We start from the raw sequence: 25,812 nt of genomic DNA on the forward strand, positions 1-25,812 counted from the left end.
GGCACCTGAAAGGCAGCAGTGATTTCAAAAGCTGACCCTCAACAATGCATTCACGAACGATGACCTCAAATGATGCAATAATTTTTTCTTCCTAAACAATATTATTTATATTTATAAATTAAACGCAAGTATATCTGAACTTTTCTGGTGGTATCATATGAACATTTTTTGTTCTGTTTTTACTGTAGATTCTGGACTCGTTCTCGGGCTACTGAGGTCGATACAATGTGCATTTAGTAAATATCTTGAAATCATTTACAAGCCACTAGAATTATTAGAAAACATTAAACATTTAAAAACACTGAATTGGAAAGTTAAGGGTCGAAAACCTCACCTTTATGAGCATTATTGAACCAATTAATTCGAAAAATGGCGCTATGCCATGATTGTACTTAGTTAACCCCGTAGATTGTTCGAGTTGTTTGCAATATGGCGTCTTATCGGTGAGTGTTTACAGTGTGTATGCATGAGGTTGCAACCTACATTGTTTATATTACTTCAATAGTCTTAAACTTAACAGAGTTAAAAACTACAATTAACACAGGATCATCTAATACAGTTCCGTTTGGTTGTTGTTACTCTTAGGAAATGTTACTTTTCAATCTCATTGCGGTGTTTTGGAATCTTGAGTGATCAGCGTGAGGCAACTGTTGACCGTCATTCTGACCGAATAATGCTTTATGTTCCGCGATAAGGAAAAGCATTGAATTTCATTGTAATGCAACGTTTGCGTATTTCCTATGTTAATCGGACGCTGTGAAATAATTCTTTTTTTATTACTAGTATCTGGTGAGTATTTCGACGGAGTATTATAATTTTGTTTACATTTTATGAGACTGTCTTCATCCGTGAAACCAAATATTAAATGGACCACTATTTAGTTGTGTTATTGATATCACGTTGTTCTCAATCGTCATAAAAATATTAAACTGGTTCAAAGTTAATTGGTATATATCTTCATCTACAGTCTTTGTGTGTGAAACAAAGATAATGTATTAATAATTTTGACTTGTTCAAAGAAAAGATAAGTGTTTCAAGTGAATTGAATCTGAATCGATAAGTGCATTTGATCTTTATTCCTTTAAGTGTTGTGTTTCTTAGACAAATATATTTCTTTTTAGAGACCTCTGTATTAATAATGTGGAAGTGAACAAGAAATGCAGGTTACCTGTACCTGTCTCTAGATAAAACGGCATGGCAGATACCAGACGCCGTGTGAAATTGTATGCACTAAATGCTGATCGTCAGTGGGATGACAGAGGCACTGGACATGTGTCATCATCTTATATAGACAGGCTGAAAGGCATGTCATTGCTAGTTCGTGCTGAATCAGATGGTTAGTAAATATCGCAACTTATTAAATTAGAATATTCAATTTTATTATTTTATGATGCTGATTTTACAAATATGTAGGATGATATGATGTTATATGGGAAAGTACAACAACTGTTAATGCCTGAAAAAACTTTAATTGACAGGTTTGTTTGTTGTAAACTTCCTTACAGTATTACGAGGAGGTTCAAAGCTAAGAATAGTATGTTTATTTTAATTGGAATTTGTGTTAAAATTCTGGTATGGTTGCAAAAATTTTTTGTCTATTTTTGATCACAAGTTTAAAAATCAAGATTTTACTTAAAAGTAATTCTTCTGGTAATTTCAATCATGTATGTTAACTATACGTCATGATGTGCTTACTAGTTTTTGTTGCTTTATATATGCAACATATTTTATTGGAAAACTATGCTGGTTTTTTACAATAAGATATTAGAAAACTTTTTTTTTCTTTTCTGCAAGGATAAATTAAATCTTCTGTCATCCTAGTTTGAGGTATCCACTAAAAGAAGAGAAAAAAAGAAGAATGGGACTTGGCTATTAAACCTTTTATAAATCTATTATGATAATTTTAAATGTATGAGCATGACAGTAATTATTGATAAAAATTTATTTTACATGAAACAAAATTAATAGAGTTAAGAAGCAAGTTTCCTTATGAAAAATTATCTTTTTATCATCTGAAGAATTTGAACTTTTATATTTAATTGTTTTTATATATTTATTTTATTTATTAAATTATTAAAAAATAGAGTGGATTGTTAAAGTTAACATGACTGTTAATGAGTAATATACCTTTTCATGTGAAATAATATTTAAAAGGTTAAAAAACATATTTCAGCATTTGGAAAAATTGTATTTTATTATGAAAAAATTGATTATAAATGGTTATTTGAGCTTGTTATATGTGATAATTTATTATATATATTATCAAATAAATTATTTGATTAGTTGTTAATAACAAATCCAATGCTGGAAAGTGGTAGTAATTTTTTAAAGAGTATAAGCAAACTTCTTTCCATGATAAATTTAGCGCCGTCAGGTTCGTGTATGTTATGCATGTCATGTCTAAAATGGAGTATTAATACCTTATCATAGATGTCATAGTTCATATCAAAATTTAACCCCTAGCATAGCCAGAATTTAGTTTTGTATCAGGATGCTTAGCGTTTTTTAAAGGTGCTTATTTTCATTTTTTTAAAGCCCTTAAAGGTGCTTTTTTCATGGATGTTTTTAAAAAGTGCTTAATTTTCCCTTTTTCTAAATGAGATTTTTCCTTTCCCATGTTGTTTTTCGCTACGAATTATGCAAAAAGGCACTGTTGAAGTTTTTCTATTCAACGTTTTCGCAATTAAATCAATCACAATCCATTTCGGGTTATTGTCAGTCCGTAGCGTATGAAAACGCCATTTGTTTTACATGATTCAAAATTTCATGATATTTGACGATTGTCAAAAACAATGCCATAAGGTTTTTTTAATTATTTTTTTTGACGTGACGGTTAAAACAAGATAAAACCGTCAATTATCAAAAACTTTCCAACTCTGCCTAATTGTGATATTTATTTTAAAGTCCTTACTTTTTGTTGAATAATTTGGCTACGTGTGTATGGTTTTCCATCCATTTTAATAATGATATAAACCTCTTTTTCTTTTTTTTTATTGGTCATACAAAGTGCGTGCTTACTTATTTTGGAGATTAGAAGAAATATATTTGATTTCCAAAGTCAAATTCACAATTAAAATACGATTTATACAAGGTAAAAGATTACTATAGGTGGAGGCACCTAATAATTACATATTTTCTGACTCCAAGGTCAGTATCGTAAAGTGAAATGTTTGTTATTTTACAAATTTATTAACAACTGAATCATATTTAACATGTTAAATTAACATTTATATGAAATTGCGATTTTGTTTTCAGAATCGTTTCATTTCAAAGATAGTTCTTATTTATAAACATCATTAGAATTCCATTTCAACATCCTTAGCCCATTGTGGCACATACTAATATTTTACGTATTGCATACAATTTACCTTTTACCTAATTTACCTTTTGTGTGATCATGGTGTCCACATCAATGCAAATAAGTATCAAACATTTCATTGGGTGACTGGCAAACATTTTCCTTGCAAAACTCTCGTTCTATCTGTCTCTACATGACCTCGGTTGTATTAATATCTCCACCAGTCTCAGGATCAATAAAATTCAAGGAATGATTGACTGATAGATTTTCAGAAAATCGGGTCTCTGGTGATATTTTCTGGATAATAACTTCAAGCCAAGTTAATTTCATATCTGCTACAACATCAAATATATATATATCACTCACTCTTCTTTCTACCATGATTATATTTTCCTTTACCAAACTTTCATCAGTTTCTGCAATCATTCCAGGATCTCCAGTCATTTCACTCATTTGTCATATTTTTATATATCAATGCAACCTTCTCTATAAAAATTACATCAATCAACCATGTTTTTTCTTGATCTCTCATTCCTAAGAAAATTTTCTCCAGTTTCATACCCCCACAAATACAAAAATATTAAAATCTTAACCATATTCATTTTTCTCTCTTCTACATTTAAACATCATTTAATCACATTCGCCATTTTATCACAAATACAGAGTTGTCAAAAATCAAGCTAGCATTTGTAAACAAAGCAGCATGAGATAAAATAAAAGTAAAGCTTATGATAATTTTGTCACTACATTTTTTAATGTTTTTACATTATATTAATTTAATTTTCTTTTTATTAAACTATTCATAATTACTGTCATAAAATATGAATACTGTAGAAGAAAGAGTTTTGTTAAGTTTTAATTATTATTGGCTGGAATTGAAAACAATCCTACAATTACAAAAGTAAAAATATTAGTTGATGCAGTATTTCCAACCCATGACTTGAAATATTGTGGCTTCTAAGAAAGTCTATCTTGAAAGAAAAAAAGGCCAATTAGTGACCAGTGATAGCAATTTTCTCTCTTTTGTAATTAAACATCATTATTTTTCATTTTATTTTTTTAAGGCTTATAATGAGCCATGTAAAAGAATACAATAAATACCTTTTGATTGAGTACTTTTAGTTTTCACAGGTCCTTTATTTTCACAGAAAAGCCTGGTCTTTGAATTTAATTTTGTTTTATAAAAAAAGTGGAAATACTTTAAATTTTGTCTTCAACCTGGAAAAATCTTGCAACATGGAAAATAAAAAATTTTGAAATTAACAATAAGTAGCTAATATTGTCCTAAAAAAATTATTTAATATGCCTTTTTATTATTTCTTGTAAAAATTCATCCGCAACACCTGTAAATTTTTTTCTTCTGAATTATTGTAAAAATTAGAATAATTTAAAAAAATACTTTTTGATTCAAAAATATTTGTTTCATATTTTTTCTTAATTGTGACTGCATTTGCAGTTAATTAAGAGTTTTTCAAATTGAGCTTTGAGTAGAAATTATAGTTTTTAATTTTATTAGCTATCTCACTATAATCTTTTTAATCTTAATATAGGAAGTATTTGCGACTCTTAAAACTACATTTCAATGAAACTTTAAGTTGTTCCAGTTTTTGGACAAAATATTGCTTTTACTTATCTATAATTTATGTATTTGAATGCTATGAGTCATGTCAACATGCCAAACCTTCGACAAATTTTGTTTTATACAAAATTAAATCTTTGACATATTTTCTAATAAAATGCAAACCTTGTTGCTTATTAAATCAAGAAAATATTTCTGGTGGAATATTGCTTTGGGTAGTAAAAAATTTTATTGTAACTTTCTTAAAAAACCTAGAAACCTAAAATTAAGTGGAGAATCTGAGTTTAATCTGTGCAATAAAGTGGTTTAAAACTCACCTTCTGTGTTTTGCTAAAACAATTTGTGTAATGTACATTTAATGCTAGAAGGTTTTCATTTTTATTATGTTCTCATATTATATATTTTAGGTTCTGTTCTTTTGGAGTCTAAAATTTTACCAGATACAGCTTATCAAAAGCAGCAGGTAAAACTCTTAGTTTTTAAATGGTTATTTTTAAATATGTTTCTTAATTTGTCATCATTTATGTTACCTCCTGTCTTTTGTGACATGTCTAATAGTTCCTATCAGTCAGTGAATGATAGCATTCGATTGATTCAAACTGCTCTTCATCAAAATCTAATAACATTATTTATATTAAGAAAAAAATGTGAAACATACCAAGCAAAAGTAGCAATGAAAAAAGGCATTGATTCTAGGACAAACAACAAAACTTAGCTTATTGCTTTGGTATCTTTAAATATCAACTTTTTCTTGTATGCATAGCTATATGATAATATAATTTAGTTTTTTGCTTATAATTAGGTTTTTTATTATCCTTAATAAGTTAAGTAAGTACAATATAATGTTAAAGTAAATGTATGTAAAAGCAAAAATTATAATTATACATATCTTTATAGATCATCACAATAATGTATGTTTACTGTGCTCTTAGTTAATAAAGCATGAGATTTTTTTGAGGGAGCCTTTTCTGATTTCTGACTTAAAGGAAATTTTTCCAGTGGGAAAATAATAAAGGAAAATTTTATGTTGACTGTATTTTTTTCCTTAATATTTCTGCATTATTTTGAATTTTCTTTATTATTTTATTCTCTTTAATATTTTATTCTCTTTAATCATGATGTATGTTTTAAAGCATAAGAGTTAGTTGGACTTTCAATGTACATGTTACAGATGCAATGTTCTTTTGTGAGAACATTCTCTTCGAAGTTATTTACATTGAAGGCAAACCTTAGATAGTTTATTTAAAATTATATAATAAATAAAACTAAGAAAGGCATAGTAACTAAATTAAGCTAAATAAAAATCTTAATTAGTCTAGAGAGATTTTAATTGAACAAAATTGATCTTAATTGCATTGTTTTCAGGCATAAATTATTTTAAAAGCTAATTTTTCACATTATAAAAAAACTTTTAATTTTGAAAGTTATTTTTTAATGAATTTTTATAAAATTATATTTGAATTGATAATGTTAGATTAGTATCTATGAAGGTTTTTCCATCTTTTTGAGTTACAATAATCATATTTACTCTTTATTTTAGACAATTTTTATAGTAAATTAAATTACATAGATTAAAAACTTGGAAGAACAATTCTGTAACTAAAATCGTTCCTTAAAAAACTGTTAAACTCAGAGTAATCAGTAGAGTCCAGCAAACTAAATATTCATCGGCTCCATTTTGCAGAATGAAGAAAAAGTTATTTTGCATAGTGTGAAAGTTTCATTAAAACCTATTCACTATGCAGTTAATAGTTTGAATCCTAAATTTAATGGTATTAATTTTTTAATCGAAGAATAAGTAATTATATCAGAATCCATTCACCAATTTGTAGCATTTGTAGAAGTCAGTAGTGGAAGTTTTATTGGAACTATGTGAATCTTAGGACAAAGAGATTGTTTTTCTTTATTTTGAAAAACAATGCGTTCTTATGTCTGCTGAAAATGTTAATTCTGTAACTTGGTGAAAAGAACAGGTATCAAGGTATAGTTGGCTGAAATTGCACTGATAGTACTAACAATGCCATCAACGCAGCAACAAAATGAAGCTTTGGCACTAAAGCTCAATACATTTGCCGGAAGAAAAAAAATGTATCCACTGAAACAAGTGAAAATAGAGCGTTTGTAGCCAATATTAAACTACTAAAGTTGAGAAACTTTGAGCTTGTCCGAGTTGCTAAGTTGATTCAGAATTCATTTTTATGTCAACTGATGAAATAGTTATGCCTATTCTGAGAATAATGATAATGAAAAATAGAATAAAACATTCATGTTAATGTAGATTTTTTTTTCTAATACAATTTGTTTTCATTGTTGACATTGAAAAGATCAAGAAAACATGTAACATTTATTTATTTTTTTAATTTTTACATTTTACCAGCTATGCTTACATAATATGTGGTCAATGTTATTTGTGATATCTTCGTCATAGTGATGGTTAAGATTTCTGAAGGTAATAATTATTTTACTTTTCTAAATGTAATAGGAAACACTTATTGTATGGTCAGAGGGTGATAATTTTGACTTGGCTTTGAGTTTTCAAGAAAAGGCAGGTTGTGATGAGATTTGGGAAAAGATTTGTCAAGTAAGTTTTTCCTCTTATATCTTAAGAAATTTCTACCAAATTACTCATAGCTTTTTGATGAACTGAAATATTAATAAAAATGTGAGAGTAAGTTATTGAATGGGCTATCTGACAAAATTAATCCAATTTAAACCACAATAATCACGTATAAATAGAGTTCCAGGCTCTAAGAGGCAAACATAACAGAGGAAATGGCATGTTTAAGGCCTAATCTAAAAGAATGAAATATCAGTAATTTGCTCCAATTCCATCATAAATCCGTGCCCTATTTTGCTTGTTTTTATAGCAATAGTAGCAAATGTCCTTTTTTAAAAAAAAGAACGAAAATTTGTCTTTGATTTATAACTTTTAAGTAATCTTATTGTGATGACTTCATCATTACTTTTTTGAAAGTTATTTCTATAGATTTCCATATATTTTTTTAGTATTGTGACATGTATGTCATGTCATTTCTTTGGATAAAACCTTAATTATCAACGAAATCAAATTTTGAAAAGAATCACTCCCTACAGAATATATTTAAATATTTTTGACATGATGATTTACTTTAAAAAAATCAATTGGTGTTAATCAATGATTTAAAAAAAAAAAAAACTAAGTGATTTTAATCGTGCCAACTCTGGTTTTTGGATGATGTGCAACTACTAATTTAGTGAGATACATATTTTATGCTATTCGATATATTTTATGCTCTGATTCATGTGCTGCTCAAAAACCCAGTATTCTGTATATCTAAGTTGGCAACTATAAGTCTCCTTTTACCATTCTATTGATAAAAAAATATTAACTTGAGAGTATAAGTACAAAAAGTTTAATTACAGTAATGTACGAACCTCTTCATTTTGATTTTAAAAAAAATTTAAGGATGGATTATTTTTTAAACGTTTTAATTTAAACTATAGATGAAAATTGTATTTGCATAATTTTATTTTTAGTTTATGTTATTGATTTCCCTTTTTGAAATGTTTGTGAAAAGTATCCTTTTTTTAAAAAAGTTTTTAGGAGAAAAGCTCTATTCAAAATTAACAATTTTTCAGTTTAAAATTAAGCTGTTAAGAAACAAAGATAAGTAATTTTATGTTGTAATGTTTTAGGTGCAGGGGAAGGATCCATCTGTGGATGTAACCCAAGACCTGGTAGAAGAGTCTGAAGATGAGCGATTTGAGGATGTGACAGATTCCGCCCCTCCCATTGAACTCCCGGCTTGTGAGCTTAGTAGGTTGGAGGAAGTGGCAGAGACTATTAGCAGTTGTCTACCCTCTCCTGCTAGGCGAGAAAAGTTAGCTATGATTTTAGAATCAGAGAACTATGTTAAGAAACTTTTAAAGATATTTCATATATGTGAAGATCTAGAAAATTTAGAAGGACTTCATCAATTATATGAAATTTTTAGGAATATATTTATGCTTAATAAAAATGCTCTGTTCGAAGTGATGTTTGCGGACGATACAATATTTGACGTTGTTGGTGCTCTGGAGTACGATCCTTCGACTCCCACGCCCAAGAAACATAGGGATTTTTTACGCAATGTGTCTCATTTTAAAGAAGTCATCCCCATCTCCAATCCAGACCTTATAACAAAAATTCATCAGACATATCGCGTCCAATACATTCAAGACGTGTGTTTTCCAACTCCATCTGTGTTTGAAGAAAATATGTTGTCTACACTTAGTTCTTTTATATTCTTTAATAAGGTGGAAATAGTTACAATGATACAGGTAAGTCGTAATTCAAAGAACTAATATAATAATTTACTATAATTATATTATAGTTTTTTTCCCTCATGTTATGTATGTTGCAGATAAGATGGAAAATCCTGCTCTTTGTAATGTGCCTGGCTATTTCAAAAAGTTTTCAGTATTTTTCATTCAGCCTAATATTCTCTAGCCTTATTCTATTATCTATTGCAATGAGTCTTAAAACTTTTACATTAATTTCGAATACTCATAGTTCATTTAGTCTGATTTATTTCAGGCCATTATATATAAGCCAAGAGTAGTGAAGACTTATTGTAAAGAGCTTTATTAATTTAAAACAGCTGAGCAAATTAAGGGCTTGTAAAAAAAGCAGATTGAAATTAAAAAGAAAAGTATTTTTAAATGAAATAAATGTTAGTAAAACAAGCTTCAGTGAAATGTTATTTCCACTATTACAACAGTAAGTACTGCATAATATAATTTTCCATAACGTTTATGGTGTTTTAAAAAGTTACTGATCTGGGAAATAGCAAATAAATACAACATGATTTGATTAGAGTAAATGAAAATTTTATGTAAAAATATGCAACATCGATAAAAATAATTCATTGAAATGAAACTAAAAATGTTATTGATTATATCACATAGTGAAAAGTTATTGATTATGTCACATGGTGATTAAAAGTGCTTGTGATCTAATTTTTAAAATTTAGAAATTTACTCCAACACTGTATTATCTGGGATCATAAAAATTTGCAAAAAAAGTGGGAATATGACATTGATTTTGATAATTTTTATCTGGGGAGGGGAGATGTTTGCAATTTTTAAAAAAAGTTTAATTACTTTTTTAAATATTTCAGATATTTGCTCATTCTAAGGCCCAAATAATTCTTTGCAGCAAGATAACATATACAGTTTAAAATTTTCACTTTGCTGCTAATGTAAGACCCTTAAACTGTGGCTTTTTTATTTTCCTTGAAGAAAAAGCTTTGAAAAACCTTGTTAAAAGATGACTGTGATACGAATAAAATTTGAATTCATTAGGGTTGCAATGCTTGCAACCTTAATAAATAGAGAATGAATATATGATTGCCAATAAAAATGTGTCAAAAGTGATTGAGAAGAAGAAAAAAATCTCCAAGCATCGGGTGTGGGTGCATAACAAATTAATTCCAGTGTATATTTTCTGGTAGTATTTTTATGACCATGTCAGTTGCCAAAAATGGTAAAATCACTGTCGATTCCATATCTAACGCTTTTGTAGAGATTGATGAATATCTATCTATGAAACTTAATTTATACATTGTCAGGGTTGCCACTCCGCAGGGAAAACCAGGAAAATACAGGGAATTTAAAAATTGCCTAAAATAACAGGGAAAATGCAGGGAATTTTGATATTTTCTTTACAAACTGGGAAAATACAGTGAATTTTATTTCTTATTTTTGTCTTTTAAAAAATGGTGACCACTCAAAGCGTTGTCTATGGGATGTTTAACCATGATATTTCAGCTATACTGAACTATTTCATTTACTATAGCATTATTTAAGTATGTTCAGGTGTTTTTCCAGCAATTAAAACTAATAAATATAGTTAGCCCAACAAGAACGTGGTAATTGTTTTCTCTTAATATATTGTGCGTAATATGTACAAGGAAAACACAGGGAATTTTTTTTCCAGATTTGAGTGGCAACCTTGATTGTGCTATTCAATTATTATAGTTAAAAGTCCAAAAATCATGATATTTATTTATTTAATAAATTATATAACATTGTAGTTTATTTTATTGTAACATGTATGTGAAGCGACTGAATGATAATAAATGCATTGAAATTACTTTAAATTTGTTTTTGATTGGTATTCAGTAATTTTATTATTTATGTAACAGTGTGCAGCTTTTTTACATCAAAAAGATAAGACACTGAACTTTTGTTTTTAATTCCTAGCACATGTAGAAATTTTAATAACATAGGTTATTGATTAGTGTTAATATATTTTTTCCCTTCTGGTTTTTTAGGAAGACTCAAAATTTCTCACAGAATTATTTGCTCAGTTAACTGATGAATCCACTGATGACCAAAAAAGGAAAGAACTTATTTTGTTTTTAAAGGAATATTGTATGTTTTCTCAAACGTTACAGCCCCAAAGTAGAGAATCTTTTTTCAAGGTAAATCGTCCTTTTGATATTAATATTATTATAAATAAATAATATTAAAATTGAACCACATGTTATATTACCAAGTACTAGTGTACCCCACCAAAGGAAATATTTATAGACATATTAGGGGGTACACAATGTGTTTCTATAGGTTACTATTAATGTATATATACAATAGTGTTAAAATGAGAAAATCCGCAGTCAATAGTAAGTATTAAAACATTACCCCCTTCCCCTCTCTTAGTGTAGTGTAATGCAAGAACCACCAATAACAACATTTTAGGAATTTAATTTTCATAATCTTTAAAGTAAGTAAGCAAAATGAGATTTCCCATTTACTTAGTCTGCACTTGATACTACTGAGCACCCCTTTTTAATATGTTTTTATTACCCAACCATTGACATTGGTTGTTTACTATTCAAACCACGGATAAGCATTTTATATATTTCATGTCAAAGTTTCCTTAATGTAATTTTTTTTTTCAATCTCAATCTGACATACTTATATATTTATTGAAATTCTTGTACTCAATGATAATTTAGATTAAAATCTATTCATTAAATTAAAATGTACATTTTCATAGTTTACCATTATAGTTGATCCATCAGAGTTGTAATTTATATTAAAATGTGAGGTTTAGCAAAGCAGGATTTACTTTCTTTAACCTAAATAAAACGTGTTATCTGAACTTTCAAAAGGAAGTTAGTCTATCAAGTATGTAGAAATAAATTGGACAAAACTAGTTGTAAAGACATTTATTAAATCAAGGTAATATTTTTATAAATACAAAACTAGTTATAAATTTACTTAGATCGAATGATAAACCAATTTAATAACCCTCTATTATATTTTTGCTTTTATATAAAGTTTTATTTATCTATATTTTTTTAACTGGTGTTTCATTGTTCTAGACATTGTCCTCTCTTGGGGTTCTACAGGCACTTGAAATAACATTGGTAAGATAATGTTTATAATTTTATTTTTTATTTACAGTAATTTTGTGGCTATGTTTGATGAAAATGATTTTCTTTGTTTAGAGCATGGACGATCCAGCCATAAAATCAGCATCCACAGATATATTATCTTATATTGTTGATTTCAATCCGTCCATGGTTAGAGAATATGCCCTACAGCAAGTGAACAAACAAGAGGATGTAAGTTCATTATAAGATTTAAATTCACTATGTATGAGAAAGATTTTAATTTGTTATTTCTGAATTAATACTATACTTATGTGATCATAATATTTAGTTGCAATGCAAAGGTGTTTTAAAAGATAAGTGAGGACGAAATATTGCTTTTATCTATGATTTATATGATTGTGTATTATGAAATCTATGCTTTAAGCCTTAGTTTAGTAAAGTTTTGAATATAGTAAAGTATCTAGTAATGTTTCTTTAAAATAATATTTGGCATATTTTCTATTAAAAAGTAACTTTAATTGCTCATTGATTTAAAAAAATTCTATATTTCTTTAGAAATATTGCTGTGTTCAACTGTTAAATTTAATAAAATGTAATAGTTGGTATTTTTCTAAAGAAGGTTAAAAAGTCATAGAAATTAATTTCTAAATTCTTTTTGTGCATAATTCTTTCAGACTCCAACGAGATCTCTTATTTAATGAATATGTTATCACCATAAGCAAATACATTTGTACCTTAAATTTGTAGTTAATATTAAAAGTTATTGTTAAAGTTGCCCATGGTTAGAGAATATACCCTACAGCAAGTGAACAAACAAGTGGATGTAAGTTTATTTTAAGAATTAAATTCACTGTACACGTGAAAGTATTTTAATGTAATATTTTTGAATTAATACTATAATTATGCAATCATAATATTTAGTTACAGTGCAAAGGTGTGTTAAAAGATATAAAATTGCTATATTAAGACATTATTACAAATGACTAAGTCCTGTGTTTTTTTTTTTTTTTTTTCAATATAATGCTGTAATGTTTGCAGATAAAATATAATTGTATTTTTGGTAATTATTTTACAAGTTACAATTAACCATTTTAATAATAACTCTAAAGTGAGGGCAAAATATTGCTTTTATCTAGAATTCATATGATTGTGTATTATGAAATCTACACTTTAAGTCTTAGTTTAATAAAGTTTTGTAGTAAAGTATCTAGTAATGTTTTATTTATTTATTTTTTTTAATAATATTTGGCAGATTCGATGTTAACTAGCTCTCTTATTTAATAAACATGTTATTACCATGAACAAATACATTATACCTTAAATTTATATTGAGAGTATGGCATTGTTTTCAAAATGGTATTGTTACTTTAAAAAATAAACTCCTGTTAAAATTGGATATTTAAATTTAATTTATAAAGATAATATCAAATGAAACCTTTAATTTTATTTTTTAATTAGTTTCAAAACTCAATTTAGCAGTGTTTCATAATGTTTCTTTTTTAAAAAAAATTGTTCTGTAGTTGTTCAGTTTTTTCTTCTATTGTTCTGAAAGCAAAAAAAAAATCCCACCTTATGAAAAGTGGGTATTCAGCTAGGATAACTTTTGCTTTTATTTATTTTTATTTGCATGCCATTTTATTATCTTACATGGTATACTAGTTTCTGTGCTGACATGTTTACAAATTTTATTTTCAGGACCAACTTTTGTTAAATATCATAATTGAGCAAATGATTTGTGATCCAGATCCAGGTAAATATTATCATTAGTTATTGATTAAACACTTTTTTTCTCTGTCTTAATTTTCCGTTTGCTAAAAATTAACACTTGATGTGAAATGTTGTTGCTTGAAATGACTTATTTTCTTTGAGCGATCTTGTTTTCTTTCTGAAAATAAAAGTTTTATTTTCAGTTATAATCACTTTTATTTTTTTGTAATTTATTATTTATGTTATTATTTACTTATTGTGTTATTATTTACATCAATGCTATATAAGTAAAAGACTTATTGAGTAGGAAATCTTTCCCTCCCTTTTTTAACTTTATTTTTGAATTTTTGGTATTGATGTTTATCTTTAAATTTATAATTTTTTACAATTATTATTTAAAATATAAGCTGCAGTTCATATTTTTTTAATGTGAAAATTAATAACAATTAAAAAAAAAAAGGATATTTTAAACTATTTTTTTAATATCTTTTTATTTTAGAAATGGGTAGAGCTGTTCATCTCTGTGGCATCATAAAAATCTTATTAGATCCTGAAAACATGTTAGCAACTGTAAATGTAAGTTGACTTATTGAAGGGCCTTTTGTTGTGTACATTAAGTTTTGCATTTTAATTTTTGATATAAAGGTGAGTAATAGAAGCAGCGATAGGAAAAATAGTTTTTTGTAGTTAACTACAACTATTTTTTAAAAAAATAAACTGGATATAGAATATTTTTAAAATGTTGTCACTACTGTAACAATAGCATTAAAAATTAAAGTAAAAAGTCATAAAAACGATTTAGAATAATATTTATTTAAAGAAAACATTCAAATCTTGTTTATATAAGCCATTATTAAGTACTATTCACTGATAGTTACCGAGCTAAATATGTTTTTCTGGTGGATTTTTGTACGATATTGTATCAATTGAATTCCAAAATATTTTTAAACATTTTTCTTTACTAAACTAACAATATATGTAGGTGTCTAGGCTTATTTCAAACGTGTATTATTATTGTTTTTTTTTTTTTTTTTTTTTTTTTTTTTTTTTTNTGTATTGTGCTACTTACTACGCTGCTTTTTAAAAAAAATTTAAAGTTTTACACTACAAGCTAAGGACAAATTGACTACAGTAGTATTTTTTAATTTTTAGACCACAGAATGTAAATTGCTTCCTTAGATGATGGTTTTATTTTATTTCTTTATTAAAATTCCCTGCAAATTCATTAATATTCTTATATTTTTTGCAGAAATCTGACTTTCTGAATTATTTCTATAAGCACTGTATGCATGTGCTTATAGCACCCATGTTGGCTAACACTACAGAAGACAAACCCAGTAAAGGTGCCGTATTTTGATTATTCAAGTTGTAATTGCTTCTGTTTCTAATTTTTAAACTAAATTTTTCAATAGAGACCCAGAAGTCTTATAAAATAGAAGGGCTTTATATAAAATAATTGTTGAGATGCCCCCTTCCCTTCACAAGATGGAATTTTATCATTTATTTTCAACTATTATTTTACATATTTGTATGTTTTGTATGCCACTTCGCAATAATATAGTGATCTATCACTAATGCTTGGCCAAATTTAAATAAAAAGCATTTTTTTTTTTTTCAGTAACATTTTGAAAAGTTAAACTGACCCTCTTCCCTCGCTTGAGCTTTCGAAAATGGTTTACAATAGAAGCATTGTGAATTGTGTGCATCAAATAGCAGTAATTTAAATTCTTGTGTTGTAATAACCTGTCCTAAATTGAGCTTGTCAATAAGTGTTAACTCTAATTTGGATTTTGTCTGTCGTACCATCTTATTATTGAAAAGATCAAAATTTGCCTGTTGATGGTTAATGAAAGGCACTTTTTGAAGAGTCATTTCGAAGCTTTGGATATAACTCTTATTGTGGAAGAAACTTAAATATTTAGACTAATTTTAATGAAAGTTTAGTGTTCCAACAAAACTAAATATAAAAGCTTAATGCAATATTAAGTAATATAATTGTACAGATTAATTTGTTTCTGGAAAGAAAATGTTCTAATCTGAGCTAATATTTTTTTTATCTTGTAACATCTTTTTATTATGAGAAAAGCTACAGAAGAAATGATAATTTTGACTGTTTGATGATAATTAAAAGATTTGAACTGTTAGATGATAACTAAAAATATATCGTGTAATTAACAAATATATCATCATGTAAAGGTTCATATCAAAATAACAATATCAAACTTAAACGTTTTATAGCACAGTATTATTTTTTTATCTAATTGAATAATGAATAATTTCAATTAAAAAAACATGTCAACATTTCCCTCTGTTAATCAGCAATATATTTGGTTGATAGTTCATCAAAAGTTCATATGTATGTAAGTTTTGATAACATTTAAGTAAATAATTTTTGTAAATAATTTTTTTTTAAAAAATGAATAAAATATTTAAAAAATGTATGAAAATATGTTTAGGAGTCATAACTTTTTTTCTTTCTGGCATCTGGTAGAATGCCCTAGAATATTTCTGTTACAAAACTTTTATAACTTGATTTTTCAGTAAAAGACTAATAGAGGGAAAAAGCTTTATATAAAATATTTGTTTTATGGTTCTTAAGTTTGATGAGATGATTTATTATATAATATGAATAAGCGTTATCTTACGAGGCCAAACATTAAATCCAGGGTATCCGCGCACCTGGAAAGTCGTGAATTTCAGTATTGAGTAAAATTTGTCATGAATTTTACTATTTTTTAAAAAATTTCATGGATTAGGTCTCCAAAAAATCTAATTTTTAAAATGGAATCCCCCTCCTCCCAATTTCATCCTGATATCTGAATTAAATATCTGAATTCCTAACCAAATCATCACTCAGTCATATTTTATTAGAATATAAAATGATTTTATTATGTTCTTTAAAAATTATGGTGTTCTTTCAAAAAATGAAAGAAAAAACATTTCTAGAGCGAATTGTCTTTTAAACTTCTGTGATTTAAAAATTTTTATTGCAAACCAGTCATGGGCGAATTTTTTTAATTCCGAAATGAGAACAGAAAAATCAGGAGTATTTCTTTCCTTTCTGATGAACAAGAAAAGTATCTTTAGAATATAATTCTGGAGGAAAAAATATTATTTGCTTTTGTATTTTTTTCAGCTATTTTATTGTTTCAACTCTTTCTTTACTCTGTTTTTTAAATTTAAAATCTATAAATATGAAGATGCAGAGTATAACAGTTTTGGTTATACCTATCATTTCAATTAATGTTATTATAATGCTTCTTTAATTTTATTGTTGTATTTTTGACTTCAGACTTATTTTATCAATTTAAATTTCTAGTTTAGGCTTTTTATATTACACTTACNATAGAGGGAAAAAGCTTTATGTAAAATATTTGTTTTATGGCTCTTAAGTTTGATGAGATGGCTTATATGATATGAATAAGCTTTATCTTACGAGGCCTAACATTAAATCCAAGGTAACTGCGCGCATTTATAAATTAAAAAATGTATGAAAATATGTTTAGGAGTCAACTTTTTTTTTCTTCCTGGCATCTAGAACACCCTAGAATATTTCTGTATCAAAACTTTTATAACTTAATTTTTCAGTAAAAGACTAATAGAGGGAAAAAGCTTTATGTAAAATATTTGTTTTATGGCTCTTAAGTTTGATGAGATGGCTTATATGATATGAATAAGCTTTATCTTACGAGGCCTAACATTAAATCCAAGGTAACTGCGCGCATTTATAAATTAAAAAATGTATGAAAATATGTTTAGGAGTCAACTTTTTTTTTCTTCCTGGCATCTAGAACACCCTAGAATATTTCTGTATCAAAACTTTTATAACTTAATTTTTCAGTAAAAGACTAATAGAGGGAAAAAGCTTTATGTAAAATATTTGTTTTATGGCTCTTAAGTTTGATGAGATGGCTTATATGATATGAATAAGCTTTATCTTACGAGGCCTAACATTAAATCCAAGGTAACCGCGCACCTGGAAAGTCATGAATTTCAGTATTGAATAAAATTTGTCATGAAATATCATGAATTTTACTATTTATAAAATGTCATGGATTTAGGTCTCCAAAATATCTCATTTTTAAAATGGAATCCTCCTCCCCCCAATTTCATCCTGTTCCAAATATCTGAATTCCTAACCAAATCATCACTCAGTCATATTTTATTAGAATATAAAATGATTTTATCATGTTCTTTAAAAATTATGGTGTTCTTTCAAAAAATGAAAGAAAAAACATTATTTCTAGAGCGAATTATCTTTTAAACTTCTGTGATTTAAAAAAAATTTTATTTTATCAATTTTAAATTTTAGTTGAAGCAAACCAGTCATGGGCAAATTTTTTTGATTCCGAAATGAGAACAGAAAAATCAGGAGTATTTCATTTTTTTCTGATGAACAAGAAAAGTATATTTAGAATATAATTCTGCAGGAAAAAAATTTTTTGCTTTTGTATTTTTTCAGCTGTATTGTTTCAACTCTTTCTTTACTCTGTTTTTTAAATTTAAAATCTATAAATATGAAAATGCAGAGAATAACAGTTTTGGTTATATCTATCATTTCAATTAATGTTATTATAATGCTTTTTTAAATTTATTGTTATGTTATTGTGGGAGAAAGTAGTAACACTTCGTTAAGTCGTGAAAAATTCTTGGAATTAGTCACGAATTTGAAAATCTAAAATGTTGCAGATACCCGGTAAATCACGTCATTTAGTTGAATTTTATTTATTTGTAAAAAATATTACAAAATAAAAAATTTTGTGGATTGTAAAAATGTATATAAGACTATATATAAGAAAATATAGTTAAGACTACGAGTAGGGGGGGGGGGAATAGTTTTTTAGGGAAGATTTTTTATGTTATTGTCATTTGTTTTCAACTGATATTTTACATATTTATATCTTTTGTATCAATCGCTAATGCTTTGACCAAACAGAAAAGTAATTTTGTTTTATTAATATTTTGAGAAGTTGATGGATCCAAAGGGATCCCCTTGCCTAGTTTGTGGAAATTCTAGGCAATCATTTGTGAAAATATGTAGTAGTCGAATGTTCTAGTCTTAAATGGGTGGATGTTATGGTTTCTGATACTGTTTCAAAGTTTCACTGTATCTGGTGTATAAATTTGTAACTTTAGCATGAAGGTCATTGTTGTTGAAAACAAATAGTTTCAAAATATTTGTGTTTTTTAAAATTTATTTTCAAGTTTACAAAATTTTTAGTGTTGCGAGTGATTAATATTGCCATCTTTCAGAAGACAGTCAAACTGCACAGTTAATGGGTCTAATATTGGAATTGTTATCTTTCTGTGTTGAGCATCATACCTATCATGTAAAAAACTATGTAATGCAAAAAGACTTATTGGGAAGAATACTAGTGTTAATGAAGTCCAAACATACATTCCTAATTTTATGTGAGTAAAATTTTTTTTATCTCTTTTTCTCCTTTCATTGTGAATGAATATTTTGTACATTGAAGAAGCTTTTTAACTGAGCAAAGGCAATGTTATAAGTTGTTGCATTGAAATTAGAATTATTTTTATTAGAAACTCTGATAAATTATATGACAAGATCAATGTTGTCTGGCGTTTTTATGAAACCTTCTGTTATTTTGACAACATTAGACATGATTTATAATTTATCATACCTTACTGTTATTTAGACAGCAATCTTTTTTTTTTTTCTTTTTGAAAAGAGAGATGGATCTCACTTCAGTTTTACATCTGTAATCCCAGAAGAGGATATTTTATGAGGAAGTTTTTTTAATAAAGAACATTTTACAATCATCACTTTTACTTATCTTTTCTTGGATTTTGCTATATTTGAATCTGTATTGATGTCTTTATATATATATATATATATTTAAAAGGTGGCAGCGGTGATACGTGCTCACACCGAACACAGAAGGACGCCTTGTTGTCCAGTGAACTTTCTTTGAAAATAACGGACTCATCTGTCCAGCTTACACGATTTGTAATTAATTGAAGGGACAACCTGTCCATTGATAAGGAACTTTCATTGATTGCTGTCCAGTGATTGCAACTGTCTATGGCTAAGGAACTTTCATTGATTGCAACTGTCCATTGCTAAGGAACTTTCATTGATTGGAACTGTCCATTGTCCATTGCTTGTCTATTGGAAGGAAGGTCCGGTGGAAAACCATANTTTTTTTTTTTTTTTTTTTTTTTTTTTTTTTTTTTTTTTTTTTTTTTTTTTTTTTTTTTTTTCTAAAAAAAAAGAGATGGTCACTTCAGTACATCTGTGATCCCAGAGGAGTAAGTTTTTTCAATAAAGAACATTTTACAATTATCACTTTTACTTATCTTTTCTTGGATTTTGCTATATTTGAATCTGTCTTGATGTCTTTATATATATATTAAAAATATTTTTTTTTTCCATTGGCAGGTGCTCTTAGATTTATGCGCAAAGTTATAGGCATGAAAGATGAATTCTACAATCGATATATTATTAGTGGTAATTTATTTCAACCTGTTGTAGAAGCTTTCAAGAGAAACAATGGCAGATACAATCTTTTGGATTCTGCTATAGTTGAAATGTTTGAATTTATTAAAGTTGTAAGTATAGATTTTTGTTGATCATTATAAAAAAAAACCTAGTTAAAAGGTTTATTTTAAAACTCAAGAAAAAGTTCTTATTTTTACAAATAGTTAGTACAAATAGTATTTTTTTTTCTAATTTTTAATATGATTAAATAGATTTTGTTAAATAAACTGCCACTTACTTTAATTGCTTGTTGGATATTTTTATGCTAAAAATTACCCAACAATTTAAAGCAAATTTATAGTGTAAATAAATATATAACACAAAACAAATAGTTAATAATATATATGCAGATTTCTTATCTCTCTTCAGTTTATTTTTAGATGTTTATGTGGATTTCACAATACAAGCAATTTTTTCATTAGGTGAATGTTTTTTTTTCTTTTAGGAAGATGTTAAAACATTATGTGGCCATGTAGTGGAGAGGTATGGAAAGATATTAGATAAAGTAGATTATGTTCAAACATTCAAGTCTCTTAGGGTTCGATATGAACAACATTTAGATAGAAAAGACCGTACTGGTTATGTATGCAATGAGTAAGTATTTTTCTTCTTCATTCATTGTCTCATTCACTTTAAATGCATCACCTGAACCTCTCATTATTTTTTACAGTGTTGTAAACAATATCAACTTACTTCGACGAGATATTCAGCGAATGCAAGACGAAGAGGAAATGTGGTTTAATGATGAAGAGGAGATAGAAGATGAGCCAGTGAATGAAAACAATAAAGATTTAGATGATGAATTTGAAATAGGACTAAATAAAATTCTCGAAAAAAGAGGTATTCTTTAGCATCTTGTTTGGATGAAAATCTTAATCTTTGGTTGCAGATAATTTCTCTTTCCTTTTTTAATAAGTATTTCTTGAACGTCTGATACTTTTGATTGATACCTAGATCGATTGTTCTCTCTTTTCTTCATCTTTTTTTTTTTTTTTCTTCCCTCTTATTTGATTTATGGCTTTCAAATGTAATTTCACCCCCTTGGATGAAAATTTTTCATAATAGAGCGTTCAGATTTGACAAGTGTGCCATATTTGTATGTAGAATTTGACATTCAAGTATAAATTTACAGCTGAGAAAAAAAAATTGCTGTTGAGTCATTCCGCAAAGGCGGCAATGTTTGAGTAACACATAAATATTTCTGAATGATAAAATTTCTAAATGATTTAAGTGTAATTTATCCGCAGCCAAAAAAAAATTTCATTGCATCTTAAAACTGATAAATCACTCCCTTTTTTGTTGAAATTTCTGAATATTGTACTCTTCAAATGTTTTTACATATTTTTGGATTTTTTCTTTCTGAAGTTTTTAGGTATGGAGATCAGTTATTTATTTTTGTAAAGTTATGAGTTTTCAATAACTGATATTTTAAGAATTAAATAAAATGAGCGAATTGTAGCCTTTTTGCAAAGCAATATAAGAAGGGCAAATTTCTACAAAACAAATATTTTACAATAATTAGTTCCTTGTAAATTTATTCTATAATGATATAAATAAAATCGTAAGTATTTATTTATTTTTACTATTAAAAAGAAATAAATAAGAAAAATTTTGGGGTATGGGTACTTGGTTTATTTATTAAATGACATTAGCCGACGGTTGATGTAATAAATTATTCATTTATCACCTGATTTACTTGGAATTTTAATTACCTAACTGTAGTTAGTTTTCATAGTGGGACATTTTTAATAAGACGTTGGCATATTTAATCAACAGTTTAAGATAATGTTGTCCTAATATTATCTGTACTTAGTGGGGCATGGTGCGTAGCATTTTTAAAAAGAGCTTATTTTCGTATTTAAATGCCGTTAAAGGTGCTTTTTTCATGGGATGTTTTTAAAATGTGCTTAATTTTCCCTTTTCGAAAATGATAATTTTTTTTTTTTCACCATGTGGATTTTCGCTGAGTATTGTGCAAAAGCGCGGTTTTCACATTGTTCTATTCAGCATTTTCATAATTCATTCAACCACTATCCGTTTCGGCATACTGTCTGTCCGTAACATATGATCGAACCCATCGTGTTACATGTTTGATGAAATACTTGGGAGTCTGCGTGTGCGTCTACTGATCTGGGTTCTGTGAGATTCTTGCACTCTCATGTGCAATTCTGCTACGTTTTGCAAGATATTCTCAATATTAGGCCTTATTTTCCACCCTCTGATATCGAACTAAAAAATCTCTTGATTATTTTATAATTGTTTTTATATTATTTTATAATGTAATCAAGAAAGGAGTTCTTTGTCAGAGACTAGTTATTTTATCATGATCATGTAATGTCTTTGAATATTATTTTGCATTTTGTTAGTGTATATAGTGCTTAAAAAAATTTTTTGTGTCCTTCAAAAGTACTTTAAAGATGCTTATTTTTTGTTGAGTGATATGGTTAAGCACCCTGGTGCAAAGCAAAAATAAAAATAATGCATCTTAAAAAGGATTTAAATAATTACTTTATGAAAACAAAAAGATTTTTGTGGTTGTTTCTGTTTTGTTAGTTTTTAGTGATTTTTAATTTTTCATAAATTTGTACTTGCAGCCCGAAAGGAAGATGGAAAAGAAAATAAAGCTGTTCCTTTAAGGTCATTTTCACCAGTGTTAAATAATAGAAGAAGCAATAGCCCATCCAGTATAACACCTCCTCTAAGTCCAACTGTTGAAGTGAAATCTCCTCAGCTAACAAAAAAGGTAAATTTTTATTTCATGCATATCTTATAGTATTCATACTGAGCTATCGTCAACTCGACTCTTAGGGAACTATAAAAGAGGAGAAAAACACATGAATTAACAATGAGATTCAGTGTGTCCAAAAGTGCTTATTAAAAGTCAATGTCTGAGATTCACACTAAATAATATATTTAAAGTATCAAAATTTTTTTGAATCTCTTGGAAATTGGTTTTCCAATAAATAAAGCAAAATTTCTAAACTAAGCCTACATGAATTTAACCTCAACTTGGAATTGTTGAAACAATATTAAAAAGTGATTAAAGTTACATAACATATTTAAAATATTGAAATTCTAAAAACCATGTGTAAAATGAATGGTAATAACTCTTAAAAAAGTGATTGATCTGACTTCTGATGTAATTGCCTTGAATCTAATTATTTGATGTGATACAAAATATACTAAAAATATTAGGATTTTAAAAACCAAGAAATTTGTATATTAATAATCCTCAATAAAGCTTTACACAAGTCTAGGTGGATTAACAAAATCATTTCAAATAACAGTCCATCAAAAATTGATAACTTGAAAGCATTAGTATGAACCACGTGATTTTCCAGCCAAGTGTTCCAACAGTGTTAGACCATTATGATTTTATGTTATATAGGGATGTATGTATATATAGTTTTTTTATACCCTAGAGATTGAATGGTGAATTTATTTTCCAGGGAGGATTAGTCGATTATCCAGATGAAGATTCTGAAGAGGAAGAAGACGATGATGATCCTTCAAGTACACCTCCAACAAAGCGCCCAAGAGTATCTTCATAGCATATTTTTTAATAATTCGCACTTGCCGAAATCACACAAAAAGTTGTACAGAATCGTTTCCCAGTTTTTAAAATCGAAGCAATTTTGATTCATCATGAAATTTCTCGAAGCTATTCTGCTGCCCTCTTCATCACGTCAACTGCCATCTGTGCCTGTCGGTCCACTGATGCCAGACACGAGGAAACTCTTTTTAATCAGAATAAATTCAATAACAATCCAGTGGACTCAAGTTATGTGTTGAAAAAAAATAAAACAGTGGAAGTTTATGATTGAAGTAGCTATGTTATTATAGTACATGAAATAATTTAGTTATTAAAAAAAATTGAATTGTATTAGAAATGATAATTCAAAAATTGTATTTTTGTTATTAAGTTTCCTGTTAAAATTTCCTGAAAGCATTCTGCAAAATTAAGGACTTAGTTATTGACTTGACAGCGCAATGATGGGAAGTTGCTTAAAATTGATGTCTTCAAACAATAGTTGCCTGTTTTTAAATATCACTTTTTTAATTTTAACTTGCAACTGAAGCTACCTCCTGTAAGCTCATTGTAAAAGAAAAAAGTTTTGTTTAAAGGTTTACCACTGGCAAGTTATTTTTCTATGCCCCCCTAACCCTCCTGTTGCAAAAAATATTCGAAGGGTTTTTATATTATGTGATAGCAAAGAAAATGGATTTATCGATTTTACAATCGTTTTTTGTAATCCAAAATTTTTCCCCTTTTTGTTCAATATTTGTACAGTGTTTTTTCTTTGCAGTCGAACACATACTCTCATTTGTAAATTCAAACTGTTTTTCATCATTCATGGAATTAGCTTCTCATCAAAACTCATTACATGGGTAAATCGTGTACATAGGTTATGTATGGAGTTTTTATTAAAGAACATGGTCATTAGAAGTTTGTGTGATCACAGGTTGTCATGCATTATTATGTGCATGTTGTATATGTTTGTTCTTCCATAATGTCTTGTTACATAAGTATATAAAAATTTAAAAAAAATACAAACTATATATATATATATGTAATTAGTCTCTTTCATTGTTTTCTCAAAAAATCAAATTTAATTTATTAATTCCCATGCATATGGGTGTTGAGTAATAAATACAAAAAGACAATCATTTTTATTCTGATTGGGGGTTATAATAAAACAAAATGTTCTATGAGAAAGTAATTTTCTTTCAGTAATAATTTTAAAAATCTTTTTGCATTAAAAATATTTTAATATATATTTATTATTTATTTGTCTAAGAAATAAAATTTTTAATACTTTTGCAATAAATAAAAATCAATGAATAGATTCAAATAAGTGTATATTTGATTATATTTTTTTAAAAAATAAATTGTAAATTACGTAAAAAAAATTTATTATTACCTATCAGAATTTTAACGTCAAGAATAATGTATATTTACATGCGTTCCAACTAATAAAAAGTGTTTGATGATTCAATCAAATACTTTGGTTTGTAAAAATTAAGCATCCACATATATTATGTACAAATATGTATAATCAAATCAAACTTTTTTAATGGACATTAAAATTTATTCAAGCAATTTTGTTTCTTTATACACATACACCTAATAAATGCCAACATCTGAATGATTAAGCTTGAAAGTAAACTACAAAATATACTGTACTCATAAAACTAAATTAAAAATTTTTTTTCCAATTTGATCAGTAATTATATATATTTTATTTCAAAAAAACAAGTAAAGCTTGTTAAAAAAATATTAATTTTCATTATAAATTATGGTTGTATTTTGTATATTAGTAAGTTTTTTACAAATGTGTGCATAAATAGCAAAAATGAATGGATAATA

General features: G+C 27.2%; 1 protein-coding gene across 4 annotated transcripts; it reads left to right on the top strand.

Moving 5' to 3' along the window:
- LOC107446355 (serine/threonine-protein phosphatase 4 regulatory subunit 3 flfl) lies at positions 1 to 25,013 on the top strand. Of its 4 annotated transcripts, none has more exons than XM_043046379.2 (17): positions 1 to 443; positions 1,122 to 1,336; positions 5,285 to 5,340; positions 7,360 to 7,458; positions 8,553 to 9,176; positions 11,171 to 11,320; positions 12,224 to 12,268; positions 12,350 to 12,466; positions 13,931 to 13,985; positions 14,442 to 14,518; positions 15,192 to 15,285; positions 19,196 to 19,354; positions 20,346 to 20,515; positions 20,890 to 21,038; positions 21,115 to 21,284; positions 23,039 to 23,187; positions 23,894 to 25,013. In XM_043046379.2, the coding sequence occupies exons 2-17, from the start codon at positions 1,195 to 1,197 to the stop codon at positions 23,993 to 23,995; spliced, it is 2,358 nt and encodes a 785-aa protein (XP_042902313.1). In that variant the 5' UTR covers positions 1 to 443; positions 1,122 to 1,194; the 3' UTR covers positions 23,996 to 25,013. The 4 variants fall into 4 exon arrangements, with proteins under 4 accessions (XP_042902313.1, XP_071034049.1, XP_071034045.1 ...); XM_071177948.1 differs by having other exon boundaries at positions 19,199 to 19,354; XM_071177944.1 differs by having other exon boundaries at positions 182 to 789.
- Positions 25,014 to 25,812: the final 799 nt, after the last annotated feature.

Source organism: Parasteatoda tepidariorum, chromosome 1 (genome assembly GCF_043381705.1).
Source record: "Parasteatoda tepidariorum isolate YZ-2023 chromosome 1, CAS_Ptep_4.0, whole genome shotgun sequence".
Lineage (NCBI taxonomy): Eukaryota > Metazoa > Arthropoda > Arachnida > Araneae > Theridiidae > Parasteatoda > Parasteatoda tepidariorum.